At 45.2% G+C, this 14,751-nt stretch overlaps 2 protein-coding genes across 4 annotated transcripts in view; one reads left to right on the forward strand and one right to left on the reverse strand.

Moving 5' to 3' along the window:
• atp1b4 (ATPase Na+/K+ transporting subunit beta 4) overlaps nt 1-3,345 on the forward strand; it is a 7,250-nt gene extending 3,905 nt beyond the window's left edge. Inside the window, exons 4-9 of the mRNA XM_030368521.1 lie at nt 1-22; nt 1,112-1,216; nt 1,718-1,917; nt 2,078-2,134; nt 2,225-2,317; nt 2,452-3,345. The exon at nt 1-22 is cut by the window's left edge and continues 107 nt beyond it. Of these exons, the coding sequence (XP_030224381.1) occupies nt 1-22; nt 1,112-1,216; nt 1,718-1,917; nt 2,078-2,134; nt 2,225-2,317; nt 2,452-2,613 (639 nt within the window). The 3' untranslated portion in view covers nt 2,614-3,345. The remainder of the gene's footprint in view (nt 23-1,111; nt 1,217-1,717; nt 1,918-2,077; nt 2,135-2,224; nt 2,318-2,451) is intronic.
• Nucleotides 3,346-3,714: 369 nt separating this feature from the next.
• On the reverse strand, nt 3,715-14,679 carry lamp2 (lysosomal-associated membrane protein 2). Of its 3 annotated transcripts, none has more exons than XM_030368517.1 (9): nt 14,505-14,679; nt 11,993-12,108; nt 11,262-11,472; nt 10,213-10,383; nt 9,901-10,121; nt 9,670-9,786; nt 9,253-9,307; nt 8,669-8,839; nt 3,715-5,240 (listed from the first exon to the last, which is right to left on the reverse strand). In XM_030368517.1, the coding sequence occupies exons 1-9, from the start codon at nt 14,548-14,550 to the stop codon at nt 5,098-5,100; spliced, it is 1,251 nt and encodes a 416-aa protein (XP_030224377.1). In that variant the 5' UTR covers nt 14,551-14,679; the 3' UTR covers nt 3,715-5,097. The 3 variants fall into 3 exon arrangements, with proteins under 3 accessions (XP_030224377.1, XP_030224379.1, XP_030224378.1); XM_030368519.1 differs by having other exon boundaries at nt 3,715-5,797; XM_030368518.1 differs by lacking the exon at nt 3,715-5,240 and adding an exon at nt 5,958-7,966.
• Between the last annotated feature and the right edge of the window lie 72 nt (nt 14,680-14,751).

Consider the following 14,751-nt stretch of genomic DNA (forward strand, 5'->3'; position numbering starts at 1 on the left):
AACGACAGAGTGATGCCACCAGGTAACTATAGCCTCCGTCTTTCCCCCTCGCCGTCAGATCCTCCCCTACCTGTTCCAGCACTTCTAATGGCCCTCTTCCTGTACCACTGGAGACACTGCACAGTGGACCCATAACTCTCCTTCAGCACTTCTAATCCACTTCTCTCTGTAGCTCTGGAGTCACTGCACAGTTAGCTGTATGTTCTACTGGAGTCACTGCACAGTTAGCTGTATGTTCTGCTGGAGTCACTGCAGAGTTAACTGTATGTTCTACTGGAGTCACTGCAGAGTTAACTGTATGTTCTGCTGGAGTCACTGCAGAGTTAACTGTATGTTCTGCTGGAGTCACTGCAGAGTTAACTGTATGTTCTGCTGGAGTCACTGCAGAGTTAACTGTATGTTCTGCTGGAGTCACTGCAGAGTTAACTGTATGTTCTACTGGAGTCACTGCACAGTTAGCTGTATGTTCTGCTGGAGTCACTGCAGAGTTAACTGTATGTTCTGCTGGAGTCACTGCAGAGTTAACTGTATGTTCTGCTGGAGTCACTGCAGAGTTAACTGTATGTTCTGCTGGAGTCTTTGCACAGTGGACTATGTAGTTATACTGCACAGTTGCCTGTTTGTATGTTCTACTGGAGTCTCTGCATAGTTGAGTATCCTTGGCTCTACTGGAGTAACAGTACTGTCTCTGGTTCTACTGGAGTCACAGTACTGTCTCTGGTTCTACTGGAGTCACAGTACTGTCTCTGTTTCTACTGGAGTCACAGTACTGTCCGTGGTTCTACTGGAGTCACAGTACTGTCCGTGGTTCTACTGGAGTCACAGTACTGTCCGTGGTTCTACTGGAGTCACAGTACTGTCTGTGGTTCTACTGGAGTCCCTGCACGGTTCACTGTCCGTGGTTCTACTGGAGTCACAGTACTGTCTGTGGTTCTACTGGAGTCCCTGCACGGTTCACTGTCTGTGGCTCTGCTGGAGTCACAGTACTGTCTGTGGTTCTACTGGAGTCCCTGCACGGTTCACTGTCTGTGGCTCTGCTGGAGTCACAGTCCCGTCTGTGGTTCTACTGGAGTCCCTGCACGGTTCACTGTCTGTGGCTCTCCGTTGGCAGGTATGACGATGGCCCCACACCTGGATGGACACGACATCGCCTTCAACGCCTCCGACCGCAAGTCCTGGAAGAAGTACGCGCGGTCTATGGACGAGTACCTCAAACGTGAGTCCGGGTCGGCCGTCGGTACAGTACAGATGTACAAAGGTCCTTCCAGGGAGGCGTGTCCTCATTGTCCCGGACAGCCATTACAGTGAAAGAGGGGGAGGGAGAGGTGACGGTTGGTGTAGGGGGTGATGTTTAAATCAAGTGGGTGAGCAGGGAGTTAATACTCCAGCACGGATCTCCACTACCGCTGCCCATTATCCCATTTGCATGTCGCAGGGCATTCTGGGAAGGGGAAACCTCTTTGTGGGCCGAGTGCAGCCATTCAACTGTGTGCTTTTCTCCCCTTCTTTTTTCTTACTCTCTTTTGTCGAGCTGCCTTAATCAGAGGCCCGGATTTGGCAGTAAACTGCAGTGGCTCGCATTATTTATGCTCCCCTCTCTCTCTGTCACCCCCTTCTCTCCCTCTCTTTCTTTCACTTGTCCTCCCATTCATATTCTCTCTCCAACACGCACGCACGCACGCACGAACACACACCACCCACACCTCCGGACATCCAGCGTATAATGACGGCGTCCAGGAGAGGAAGAACATCCACTGTTCGCAGGAGAAGTACTTCATGCAGGATCACTTGGAGGAGACCTTGGAGCGCAAGGCCTGTCAGTTCAAGAGGTCCTGGCTGGGGGAGTGTTCCGGCTTGCAGGACCCCCACTACGGCTATTCTCTGGGGAAGCCGTGCGTTTTTCTCCGCATGAACCGGGTAAGTATGAAATGTATGAACCCTGAACCCCCCCCCCCCCCCCCCCCCCCCCCCCCGAACTCCTCAGTACTTTACCGAGTGACACCTAGTGGATAATCCAGGGACTGCAGGCGGTGCCTTTGTGGATGACACCTTTCTGCATGGCTCTTTATCGTTGCAGATTCTTGGATACCTCCCAGGCCAAGGAAAAGCCATTAATGTGACCTGTGGTGTTAAGGTAATGATGTAGTCCTCATTGTCACGCTCTGCCCGTGGTCGTCATGTTGGAGGAGGGCTAAGTGTGTCTATGTTCTGATTTCGTCTTCAGAAAGGCAACCCTGAAGCCTTGGGAGAAGTCGAGTTCTTCCCTAAAAGTCTCTTTGATTTGAAGTACTATCCGTACTACGGGAAGCTCAGACACGTAAGTGGCACTCACGAAAATCGTACGTCGTTTTAAACTGTGCCGTTAAAAAGGGTGCGAGGTACTGTGAAGCATCACGCCTGATCTTTACGTCAGGCGTGTGGTTTGAAACCCTTTTGTCTTCTGTGTCTCAGGTGAACTACTCGGCCCCAGTGGTGGCGGTTCGTTTTGCAGGCGTGCAATACGACGCTCATATCTATGTACAATGCAAACTCAACGGCAAGGGAATCATCAACGACTCCCCGACCGACCGCTACCTGGGCGCCATCTCCTTCACTCTGGACATCGGAGCGTAGCGGCCGATCGGGACGCTCGGCAAACCGCTCCGATGACAATATGAGACGTAAAGTGTTAGTGACAAATCTCATTAACTTGAAGTTTTCCCGGTCCCTTTCATTTCCGAGTTTGTGCCTTCTGTTTTAAAAGTAATTTCCTAAAGAAAAGAAACGTTACACAAGACGTTTGTCTCATAGGTGTTGGATAACACAAACACACGGACACACATACACACACACAAAAAACAGAGCACGCTGAGAAAAGGAGTAGTAGGAAATATCATTGGATACCTGATATTTTATAATTATTAGCAGGATTAATACAACTAAATTTGCATTATAGAAGGCATATTTTACATACTGGCCAATAGTTAGCTAATAGCTATGCAAATCCAATTTTGACTTTTAACTATTAATAGATATTTAGAAAACCTGTTGAGTGGGGCTATGATAAAGTTTTGTTTATCACATTTTGTATGACAAGTTGACTAACTTCTTGCATACATTTCAAACACTTGTATATTTTAAGATTTCACAGATCTACATCAACGTTGTCTCAAAGCAGGACTGTAAAAAAAACATTTAAATAAATGCAAAATAGAGCATTACTTATCATTTTGAGTAGAACAGTAATATATGAAGAAACATTTTAAGCCACCTCTTGACTTTGTTTTTGTAAAAACATCCGAGTGCTTTGGAAAATGAAACACCACAGACGACTGTGAACAATAAAAGGAAATATGAAACAATGTGTAATAGTTTGTTTTCTTTCAAAACACAACTTCCCCAAAAGCATTAAAATACCTAATTCTTCACTACTCTCCTTTAGTCATTGTTTTATTGTTAAAATACTTTAATGATTGATTTTAGAGATGGATAATCTTAACCAAGTTTTCTCCTCATTGGAGATTCACTGAAGTGTAATTTCTCAAGAAAGTTAACTATTTTCCTAACATAACCCACCCACCCACACACACATCAGTATTTTAAACTTAAAGGTTAAGCATCTTTACTGTTCCAAGTGTGAACAGCACAGTGAGCGGCCACCGACCATGAAATGTCTTGTGCGTTGATGCCTTGCATCAACGCACAAGACAAACTCTGAATAGAATACAATACAGCTCGAAAACATGAGATCAACTTTATTTAATTTGTTTCCCACTTCAATCGAAACCAGTGTATGATTTCCCACATTCTTCATCACATGGAGACAGACTCAGGGGGCACTCAAAATAATTACAAAAGGCACACATTCTGTCCAGGAGGTTGTCACCAGTACTAGGGCTGAAGTTCACGCAGAAAACAACATGACGACTCAAGAACAGCAAGGATAATCATTAACTGAAGCCCCAAGTGTGTACATGACTGCACAGAAAACGAATTGTGTGGATGTGATGGTGCAAATACAAGGAGGCTTGGGCCTGTGTGCAGCCGTTATATAGTCAGTTATCACCGATAGTGAACGTGATTCTTTAAGTGCAAATCAGGTCTGATTGGAATTCTTCTATCAGTGTGGGGAGTAGGCTTAATCCAGATCTGAAACCAATGTAATGTTGTTCCAATTGACTACCTTTAATCATTAATGTATTACAAAAAATACACAAAAAAAATGTACCTAATTTTCATATACATTCACTTGAGTGAACCAACATGAAACAAAACATTTCAGCACAAAGTAAAGGGACCAAGAAACCCTTCCTCTGACGACCTTTTCCTGAGAAGGTCCTTAACATTAGTACTAGTTAGTAAAGCCAGCCTCAATCACATTTAAACAACACAGATTCCACCGCTGGTTAAAAGGTATTCATACGTTACTGTCCCTTTCATTGAGTTAACGTCTTCCTGAACATTTAATGCAAAAAGCACAATTTCTCTTGAGTGTGCGTTTCATCATGTGCAAGTCATTAGAAGCGATACATGTGAGTACAAAAATAAAACCGCGGCGCAGGGCTGCAAACCAATGAAAGTACGAGTCTGAAGTTATATTGGATGAGCACGTCAATACAGAATAGTGTGGAATTGGTCATGAAATCAAAGAAATCATTCTATACATATAGAATAGTTAACATAGTTAATACAGAGACATACTTTTGAAAAGGGGGGGGGTGAGTGGTCACCCTAGAGAAGGGAATTGCCAGCTACCAAAACATTAGATGAATAACATGCAATCTATTAATTAAGAATTAAACGATAATCAGTCTGTTTGGGTGCTTGATCAAGTTGTTGGAGGACAGGACAATGAAAAAGCAGCCAAAAGGAGAAAAAGCTCTGATGGGTGGTCTTTAAACTCTTTCACGGGTACAGGAAAATATCAGAGGTCAGCTGATTAGGAACTAAGAGGAGAAACAGACAGCACCCCCATCCACAAGGGGCAGCGGTGGACAGATGGGGGAGGGGTCGGGAGGAGATGCTGTTAGAGGAAGTAGGGTTTGGAAGCAGTGTTAGGGTTGCCAGGGAGACAGAAGCTGGGGGGGGGGGGGGGGGGGGGGGGGGTGCGGGGAGCACCTATACTGACTGGTAGCCGGTGCGGCTCTTCCTTCGGCCAATCAGGTAAGAGATAAGCACAAGGATGATTAGAAAGCTGAGTGCCACACCCACTGCAATGGGCACCAGAAAGCTCAAATCAGAGTCCAGGAAGCATTCCTCAGCTAACGTAAACAAACAAAGAGAGAAAGAGAGAGAGACAGAGACAGAGAGTTAATGATTTAGTCAGCAGACAGATAATATTAAATAAAGAGGGGGTGAACAGAATCACATGGCACAGAGTTTCAAACTGCAGTGAAGGTGCAAGAAAGCAGTCCAAACATAGACTCACGCACTCGTTCAACCGCGTGGGATAAGTGGCAATCGACGGAACAACACAATCGGATACAATGGCTGTAATTACATTAAATGTTCACACTGCGTTACATCGAGGAAGGACACACACTGAACACGGAGGCAATAGGAAGCATCATCTATGGTTAACATGCAGACTCATCAAGTCGTTTCTCTTTTTTTCTTCACACAGTTAGGCAAAAGGCATCCGGCATTGAATACTGGTGGTACTGGGTGAAATAATGGGATTAGAAAGACTCATAGCCACTGGCTTGGTTTCGCTTTCTTCCAATGAAATAGGCCAGCAGCACAATAAGAATGAGAACAACCAGGGCGACGCCGACCGCTATGGGAACAAGGAAGCTCTCATCGAGCGTGCAATCCTCGGCTAGACGAGAGTGAAGAGAGCAGACACAGGAACGTTTTAGAAAACAGAGGGAGGGTGAAGAACTAAGAAACAACAATGAACGGTGACTAGGTCAACATTAACATGCCCCCCCTAAAGAAATGGAAAATGTGTCGTTAAAATGAAAGAATTTACACATGGATCCGGGACAAAGAACATACTTTATTTCCATACTTTTGATTTAGAAAAACAAAAACGATGCACTCATAATGACACCAAGATTTTCCATCCGATTTATCACAGATAAAAGCCTAAAAGAATGAAAACGACGTCAGCAATCATTTGTAGACGAGCGATTTGTGAGTGGGTTGGGATTTGCAGCACTAGATCCCTTTGCTAAATGAAACCCCAAACGAAGAGCCGCACCAAACCATCTCTGAGCATGGCTCAAAGTGAGACAACTTTCCGGTCATTCGACTTCTAGAAGAGACGATAGTTTGAGTGGGTTGGTTTTCAGCACACTAACTAGTAGAGAGTGGTGCTGCAAATCCCTCCCCGACTTGGTTAGGGCAGCAAACGCCTTAAAAAGCAGGCCAGCGTTGACCAAAGTGACCAAAACAAAAATGAGAAGCAAATCAAAATCTATTAATACACTGATTCATGCATGTTTAATGGTTTGATCACAAGCAACCTAAAAATATATCAAATCAAGTCATTTCTGATGCGGTTGTAGTGCTGTAGTGAAGGACTAGAGGGCTGTTAAACTAGTACACACAGGTACACAGTGTCTACAAACTGGTACAGCGGAGACCGACACACGAAACACACATGGACAGGCTTCAGGACACTGAATTGTGCAACCAGCACAAGTTTATTTCCAGCATTCATAACGATTAACCTAAACTACAACACGGGTGACTATGCAGCATACATTTCAACAGGCATGTCAAACATGTGGAGAAGGCCTAAGTGCATTGATATGAAGCCCTCTTCAGCCAGAGAGCGATCCCTTTACCAAACATAATGCCCACAGAGCCTATCCGTGGATGAGGAACTATGTGACCTTTGAGACTGGCGCTACACAACGTTTTGGATGGGTGGAATATTTGTTTGTACAGAGGGAGATTCGTGACCTGACGATTATCTAAATTTTTCAAAAAGGCGTGGTCGTTGGAGGAGCCGTCTCAATCTGTTCCCCTGATCCACAGGAGGAACTCACAAGGATGTCAGTGGTTGACATTCTTTAAACAAAGTGCAAAGAAGGCGAGATGGGTTTCTGTAAGATTTGAGTTTCCATGACAAGGAAACGACTTTACATGTTGTCAACATGGATCCGCAACATTAATACGATTGGAGGCAACATAACTCAAAAACTGAAGAAAGCTAAATAATAACTCAAATGTGGGATTTAAGAGACAAAACATGGTCTAATATTGAATTAGAAATTGCCGAATCGAGGGAATGTCAATGAGTCCTTTTCTACGTATGTGATTTAAGTAATTGAAGGGGGAGGGGTCAAACGTGTCATCTAATCGTGCATGGCGGAGAAAACCTTTGAGACTAACTAAATTATCTGATTTATCTTTTCCAATTTGAGTGACGTTTTTAAAAAGCAGGGCACTGTATCTTGCACTCATGTACAACCAATAAAAGTCAAATAAAAAACAAAACAAAAAGGAAAAAAGGACCAACCAGACAACAGAATGAACAACAATGAAGCGACAAAAACAATGGGGTGGAAAGTTTGGGCCTCAGGAATTATTTCCTTTTTTGGTTTTGAAATAATAATACAAGGATAATACTAAAATATAACATTTTTACAAATTATTTTTTTAGTGCTTAACATCAGGCGATATTCAGAATAATCAGATTATTCAATTTTCTGGAGAAACAGAGTCAAATTGTGTTCTGACTGAAGCATAAATCCCAAATCAGCTTGAAAAGTTGCTACCATCAGCATGTAATGCAGTTAATATCCAATATAACTGACAAATTAATATTCCCAAATAATCCAAAAAGACCAAACTTGAAAGCCCCGTAAAAACGATGAAGGATTAACGTAGGACCCGCTCTAGAGAGTCTGGTATCCAACATAAGTCTTCCTTCGACCAATGATATAGGCAACCACTACAATGAGAATCAAGCCAGTCAGTGCACAGCCAACAATGATTGGAATTAAGGCAGTGGTGTCATCCATTGAACATTCATGAGCTGCAGATAGAGAGAGAGTTAATCAACAAGGGAATCAGGAGGCGCCTGTGTGACAACAAAGCTCAACGGTCAAACACTTCACATTTGCAGGATATTTTCAACTTGTTTTATTGCCAATAGGAAATATGCATCTTCTGTACAGTTTACGGTTGAAGGTGATTGGTCAGATTACACATGAGTGATGGTTTGGTTCATCTTTAATCTTTGATGTTTTTTGAGGATGCATCCATTAGGCTACAAGGTAGTAGCATGAATTATGTTTACAATTATTTAAATCGGATCATATCATGCCACTATAAAATTATGCGATTGTGTATGAAATCAAATGTGATTCAAATGATACGAGTTAAAGGCAAAAGGGCAACACTTAACTTACCTTCATAACTTGAATAACAAAAGGAAGTTAACGGACCCAACTCGACCTAAGGTCCTTACTGTAGCGTTACCCAGCCTTAAAGGTTTGCTCAGAGACTGAATGGTCAATTGAGCTTCCTCTTTTCCTTCTAGCCAATTTGAGTGAGTCCAACAACCCTTACTTAACTTTGATTAGCGTTACCTCATTCCTTCTAAATAGGGTCATCTTTTTTGCAATAATTTTTCATTGGATCCCTTCTGCCCTTAGCTCTATTGCAAGGCCCGTCCCCCAGAAGATAAGGCAGGTGTGTGTCTGCAGGTGTGTGTGTGTGTGTTGGTGGAACCTACCCGTGCTGAATTTCCCGCTGGCGACGGCGAAGGGCTGCACATGCAGGTCGAAGGTGTGGAGGGCGAGGGACTCGCTGATGTTGTAGCTCTGCTCCTTGTTGCACATGTAGGAGCTGCCCACCGACGCCACCCACAGACTCAGGTTAGTGTTCTCGCTATAGAACTGTTGCCCTGTGGGATGGAGAATACGTTGTGTAAAAGAACCCACTGCACGAAGACACCTCAATGTAGGACCGCAGAGTCGCTCACCAGCTTCCGCTGAAGACTCAAGACTATGCAGAGTCTATGGGATCTCTGAACAAGAGAGTCTTGCCCTAAAGAATAGTACTTATCATTGTGTAGCATCTTACCGTAGATATCTTTGTTGTACACGGGGAATGGGTTAACCTAGCGATTGTTAGTGCTTGGCACTTGGCTCTATGAACGTCCTTACTGTACCGACGGCGATATGGTGTTGTTTCTTTTTCTTCCGACAAATGTACTGACTGTGACTCTTTGGATAAAAGCGTCAGCTAAATGTTAACGTCAAATGTACTGTGATGTAGAGGGGGCAGTGAAGGACTGGGGGTCGTGACCCCACTCACCTGAGCCGGTCGTGATGTTGACGGTGACGGCGTGCAGGCGGAACTTGGCCGTCTCCTGTGAACCGCAGGAGACAAAGTAGAACATTAACCCAAACGGCCCTTCCACCACCTCGGCACGCTCTTACTGCGTCCTTGGCTGTATTTATACCGCGCTTTTCTATCCAGCGGCCACTCAAAGCTGTACAACACTGCCTCACATTCACCCGTTCACGCACACATTCACACCCCGACGGCGGTGTCAGCCACGCAGGGCGACAGCCAGCTCGTCAGGAGCAGTCAGGGCGAGGCGTCTCGCTCAGGGACACTCAGCTCGGAGGAGCCGGGGCTCGAACCAGCGACCTCCCGGTGACCAGCCAACCGGCTCTACCTCCTCAGCCACCTGGTGCCCCCCCCTCTGCGTTCAGCAGGCGGGCTTACGTTGACAAAGGTGAACACCAGAGTGGCAGTGGGGTTGCTCAGCACCAGCTGGCTGCTGTTGACGCCGCAGGTCCCCGAAGCATTCGTCCCGTTGGGCTCCAGGTTCATCTTCTGGAGCTTTTAGGAAAGGAAGGAAAGACGAGCAAATGGCAGCCAATGAGCACGTCGCCACGAGAGGTTCAGGCAGGGGAGCCCATGGAGCGACTTTTAAAAAGGCGTGGCTGTGAATACCTGTCCTTGAATCTTGAATCCGATGCTCAGGCCGAAGTCGGCCATGAGACAAGCCGTGCTGTTGACCCCCGTGGTGACATGGTACTTCCCGGTGGTGGGTGTTGGGAGCGTGGGGGTCGGGATGGGGGTGGTGGGTGCTACGGCGGTGGTGGGTGCTGCGGTGGAGGCGTTGGTGGGGGCGGGACTGGGCGTGATCGGCACGTCAGCGGCGCATGACGTAACTAAGCGGTGGGAGAACGGGAACGTCAGCAACATGTACCGGACGTACGCGGTGAGGTCGTCGTGTGGAGGCATCGTGACCCGTGTACTTACTTTCTTGGCTCTTGCTGCCGTTGGCCACAAACGCCTGGATGAGAACGCTCCACAGGGTCTGGCTCACGCCGCCCTCCCGGATCACGTCCTGGCTGTTGCAGGAGTAGCAGGTTCCGAGGTCGGCCTTCGACAGGTTCGTGGCGTTCACGTTCACGGTCACACTCATCGTCTCTGTGACGAACCAAGGAGAAATGTGGATTAATGGGGGTCCCCGTCCCTGGGCATAGACGGTTATGTTCATGTGTGATTAGGATCATGTAAGTAAAGTTGTTGCGATGCCAGTTTTGAATCCTCCGATATGGCCTAAAATGTAGTATCGGGTGTCAGCGAGTACGCAAGCCTATGCGCCGACCATCATGTGACTAGCTCCTTTAATACACAGGCAAAGGACATCACAAACACATGCAGCCTTATGCTTCGCTCGTTGATGGTCAGAGATGGATAGTCGGAATGGGAAACACGTCTTCTACGACCTTCGTGTGTTCGAGCTACCATGTCGGAATAACATGGATGCTCACGCTTAACTAAAAGAATGCAAATGCATTATTACAGTTCTAGAATATAAATGTAAATTATCTAGTTCTTAAAAATCTAATTGTCGACGGTAGGGGAACCAACTAAATATTGCTGTCAACGTAAGAGAACCCTTCAAAAAGAACACGTGCTGTTAGTAGTTCCAATGCTAGATGGTGTATCGGTATATACTCGGGTCAACCGATCCTCAAGTTCAGGAATCGGTACCGGAAGGAAAAAAAAAATATCAGAACATCTCTACATTTACAATTTTAGTATATGCTACACGTGAATCTCCTAAGATGGCGCAATTTGATTGGTGGGCAATAACCCATGGTTAAGATCTCAAACTCAGGATATCGTTTTCATCACAAAGTATCCCGCTCTGTTTGCTAATAAAAACTAATAAATCCCGGCAAAAAGTGTTATCTTGTGTTAACGTGTACCTCAGGCTCCGTGAATAGTGTGGAAAAGGCTATTCCCCACTATTCACTTCACCTAATCACTTTTAAATATTCATGAGGCTTTGTGATCACCGTTTGACGTGGCGTTGGGGAAGACGGCCGCGTCGGCGAGGTTGAGGTCGACGCTAACGGAGTCAGCCTGGTAGTTCTGCACTCCCTTGCTGAAGGTCATGGTCCAGGAGTGTCCCTGGCCGAAGCTGAGACGCAGGGTGGAGCTGCTGTTGGCACAGGAGCTCCCGTTGGTGAGCACGGCGTCAGGGAGGGAGAACACCGCCGTGGCGTTCTGGAAGACACCGACCACGCACCGTCACTCAACAGGAACAGGAATCATTTTACAGGCAGGAGTCGGGAAAACATGAATCATGCTACTGTGCTCCAAGAGCACATTTAAAAAGTGGCTGGTGAAACAAAAAAATGCCTGTTTAATCAATATCTTTTGTAAATTTAAAACCAATATAAGCTCCTAAATATGCATAAATATTAGCCTACATAATGTACACTGATACGATAATTTAAGTTACGATGGATCCAAGCTTGACCTGTTACAAGCTTGACCTGTTTTGTTAAAAGTTTCTCCTTAACTACTAAATGTGTGATCAAAGTGGTCAACATTTTTATGGGAACAAGGAGGACACCAGACTAAAGAGAGCTTAGTGCTGTTGAATAATTGGTCCTTATGCAGATGGCTCAAATGTATCACATCAACAATCATTCTATTGTCATTGCCAAGGATGAAACCAACAAGGCCATAGGAGGGGCAAAAAGATAAATAGATGAGAAAACCATTTGGATGATGGACCAACCTTGTCTCCGACGGCCTCGTAGGCGACGGAGAAGTTCACCTTCAGGTTTGCATACAGACAGAGCTTGCCTTCAGTGTTGTTCACCAACACCTCAGTCGCACTGGTCAACTGGGTGCCTGCAAAAAAAAAGACGTTCCTCATTAGTAAAGACAAAGCAGTTTGGTTTTAAAGGTTATACTTTTAAAGGTTAACAATGGAGCAAACATTTTGTTGGCATAATGTTGGTTTGAAGAAATTATCTTTGGATGGAAAATTTCCCCTTTCGGTTATGTTACACATTGAGGAATCGAATGTGCCAAGTGATGAAGTACTGTCCCCGAGGGCTGGACGATTAATTGAATTTTGATCGCTATTTTGCGTCAAACGATCACAAAGCTAATATAACAGCTGGATACATATCTTTACATTACTTTAGATAAGTACATTTTCTATTTGACCTTTTTCTGTATTTTTATAAGACGAAATGTCAAAGTTCTCAGTTACAAAGTGTTTTTAGGAGAGACATCCAAAAACAATAAAAAAAATTACATGTTTTCAAACTCAAAAATGAAATCGATAAATTCGATATTGACCACAATAATCATGATTATGATTTTTCCCATAATCGAGCAGCCCTACCCTACTGACCTCAGCAAATGGAACCATTGGACCACAAAATAGCAGCAAATGCACCTTGAGAGATCCCCTCTAGAGATGATTGGCCGCCCGTTACTTATTGAAACATATCCGGTCCACCTCAATTTTGAGAAAAACTATTTTGTGTAGAACATTCTTACAATGTTCTACACAAAAACATGTTCACTAGTATAAGATGTTATCTTTCATATTTGAGAGAAAACTGAAGTAAAATACTAGGGTTTTGCCAGCCTCTCTACCAACAAGTCTGTTATTGTGCCCCTTTGCTCCGAATGTTGGCAGGGGTTTCTCATGACGAAGAAGTCGTAAACTCCCTAAGGTCACGACCCCGTGTCGAGGTGGATCTGTGTGGAGCTCCATCTTAGCAGCTGTTGAGTTTGATGTCGGGGTCAGAGAGGGGTGAAGCTTCTGGGACACATAGTATGCGTGTGACAACACGACGCGTGTGTTCATTGAGAAGCTCCGAATAGGCAGTGTTTTTCTTTATGCTTCCGAGAGGGTTAAGGCCTCTCATACACTGATAGAAGAACGGCACAAAGCAACAAGGTTTATCAAAGTTGTGGTTAAGGCCATGGGGACCACACAGCCCCTTCCTTCCTGCGTAAAAAAACATTTCCTTTAAAACAGATAATGCTCCGAGGCAGCTTAACCACTGGTTTCACTTTGAGTTTAATTAACTGCGGTGAGGAAGCAACTGAAACATCGTACACTGCAGAACATCACGGTTCTGTGAAGTTACAAAATGAAAGTAAAGACAGCGTGGGATGTGGTCAAAGGAAACAAGCGCAGTCTTTTGAAGCTACTAGATGTTACCGAAGATACCGAATGATTGGGTCGAAGGAAACAAATGAAGTCTTGTGTAGTAACTATGCGTTAGTGAAGATAGCGTGTGATTGGGTCAAAGGAAACAAGTACAGTCAGACACAACAACCATGAAGACATCAACACGACTCCCTCTTTAATGCCTGAGTCATTGTACGGGAGGGAAACTACAGCAGGACGCTAAAGGTCACGGTTCTGCGTAGCGATTTCACAGACCATTGCTCATTATGTGCAGATAAGCTTAAGCTCAAAACAGATGCCCCTGTCACACAGGACACCTGAATTATTAATGCGTTCAGGCAAAGCAAACCACGTCCAAAGTATAACAGATAACCTCAGTGAACCATAATATCCCAGACAGATCACCAGGCGTGGTCTGATCAGTCATGTTGTTGAATCTGAAAAGTGGATTGTTGGCCTCCGTGGTGCGTTCAGCGCTAGCTCACCCGCACTGACGTAGATAGCAAATATCTACCTAGCACAGCACCGAGACTAAGTAGCCACCTTCCACAGCACCGAGGCTAACAAGTAGCCACCTAGCACCGAGGTTACCAAGTAGCCACCTAGCACAACATAAAGGCTAACATGTAGTCGCCTAGCACAACATAAGGCTAATAAGTAGCCCCCTAGCACAACATAGAGGCTAACATGTAACAACCTTGCACATCAGAGGCTAACAAGTAGCCAGCTAGCACAACATAGAGGCTAACAAGTAGCCACATAGCACAACATAGAGACTAACAAGTAGCCACCTAGCACAACACAGAAGCTAACATGTATCCACCTAGCACAACACGGAGGCTAGATGCTGAGTCAAAGGATCATGGCTGCCGGGGATTACGCAGGGTTATTTTTGTATTCAAATTAAACGCACATTTTTATTAGGATTTGCAGTGTCAGCACTGTGAGACGAACAATAGTTATTAAAGTATCAGTGCGTGTTTTCAGCGGAGAGCCGAAGTCCGACGTCAGGCCCGAAGTGTCCTAGAAGTTTCACCATTCGACCAACAACAAGTCGTGCCGACGTGCGGAGCTGAATCACCGCGGTACGTACCTAGTCCGAGGGCCAGGGCCAGGAAGAGTACTGCACGGTGGATCATGTTGGCCGGATGGTTTGTTGTTCTTGACCACAGCGAGTAGCCGACTTGAGCTTGAGACGCTTGCAGGTGAACCCAGACTGCAGCTACCGACTGTACCAGGAAATGGACCCGGTCTGGTCATATGACTGACTGCTGGAGGTGGTGTCATAACAGAGGCGTGGCGTCATAAGGCCCATTTTAAACACTGTCATCAATTATATA

Source organism: Gadus morhua, chromosome 10, assembly GCF_902167405.1.
Source record: "Gadus morhua chromosome 10, gadMor3.0, whole genome shotgun sequence".
NCBI lineage: Eukaryota > Metazoa > Chordata > Actinopteri > Gadiformes > Gadidae > Gadus > Gadus morhua.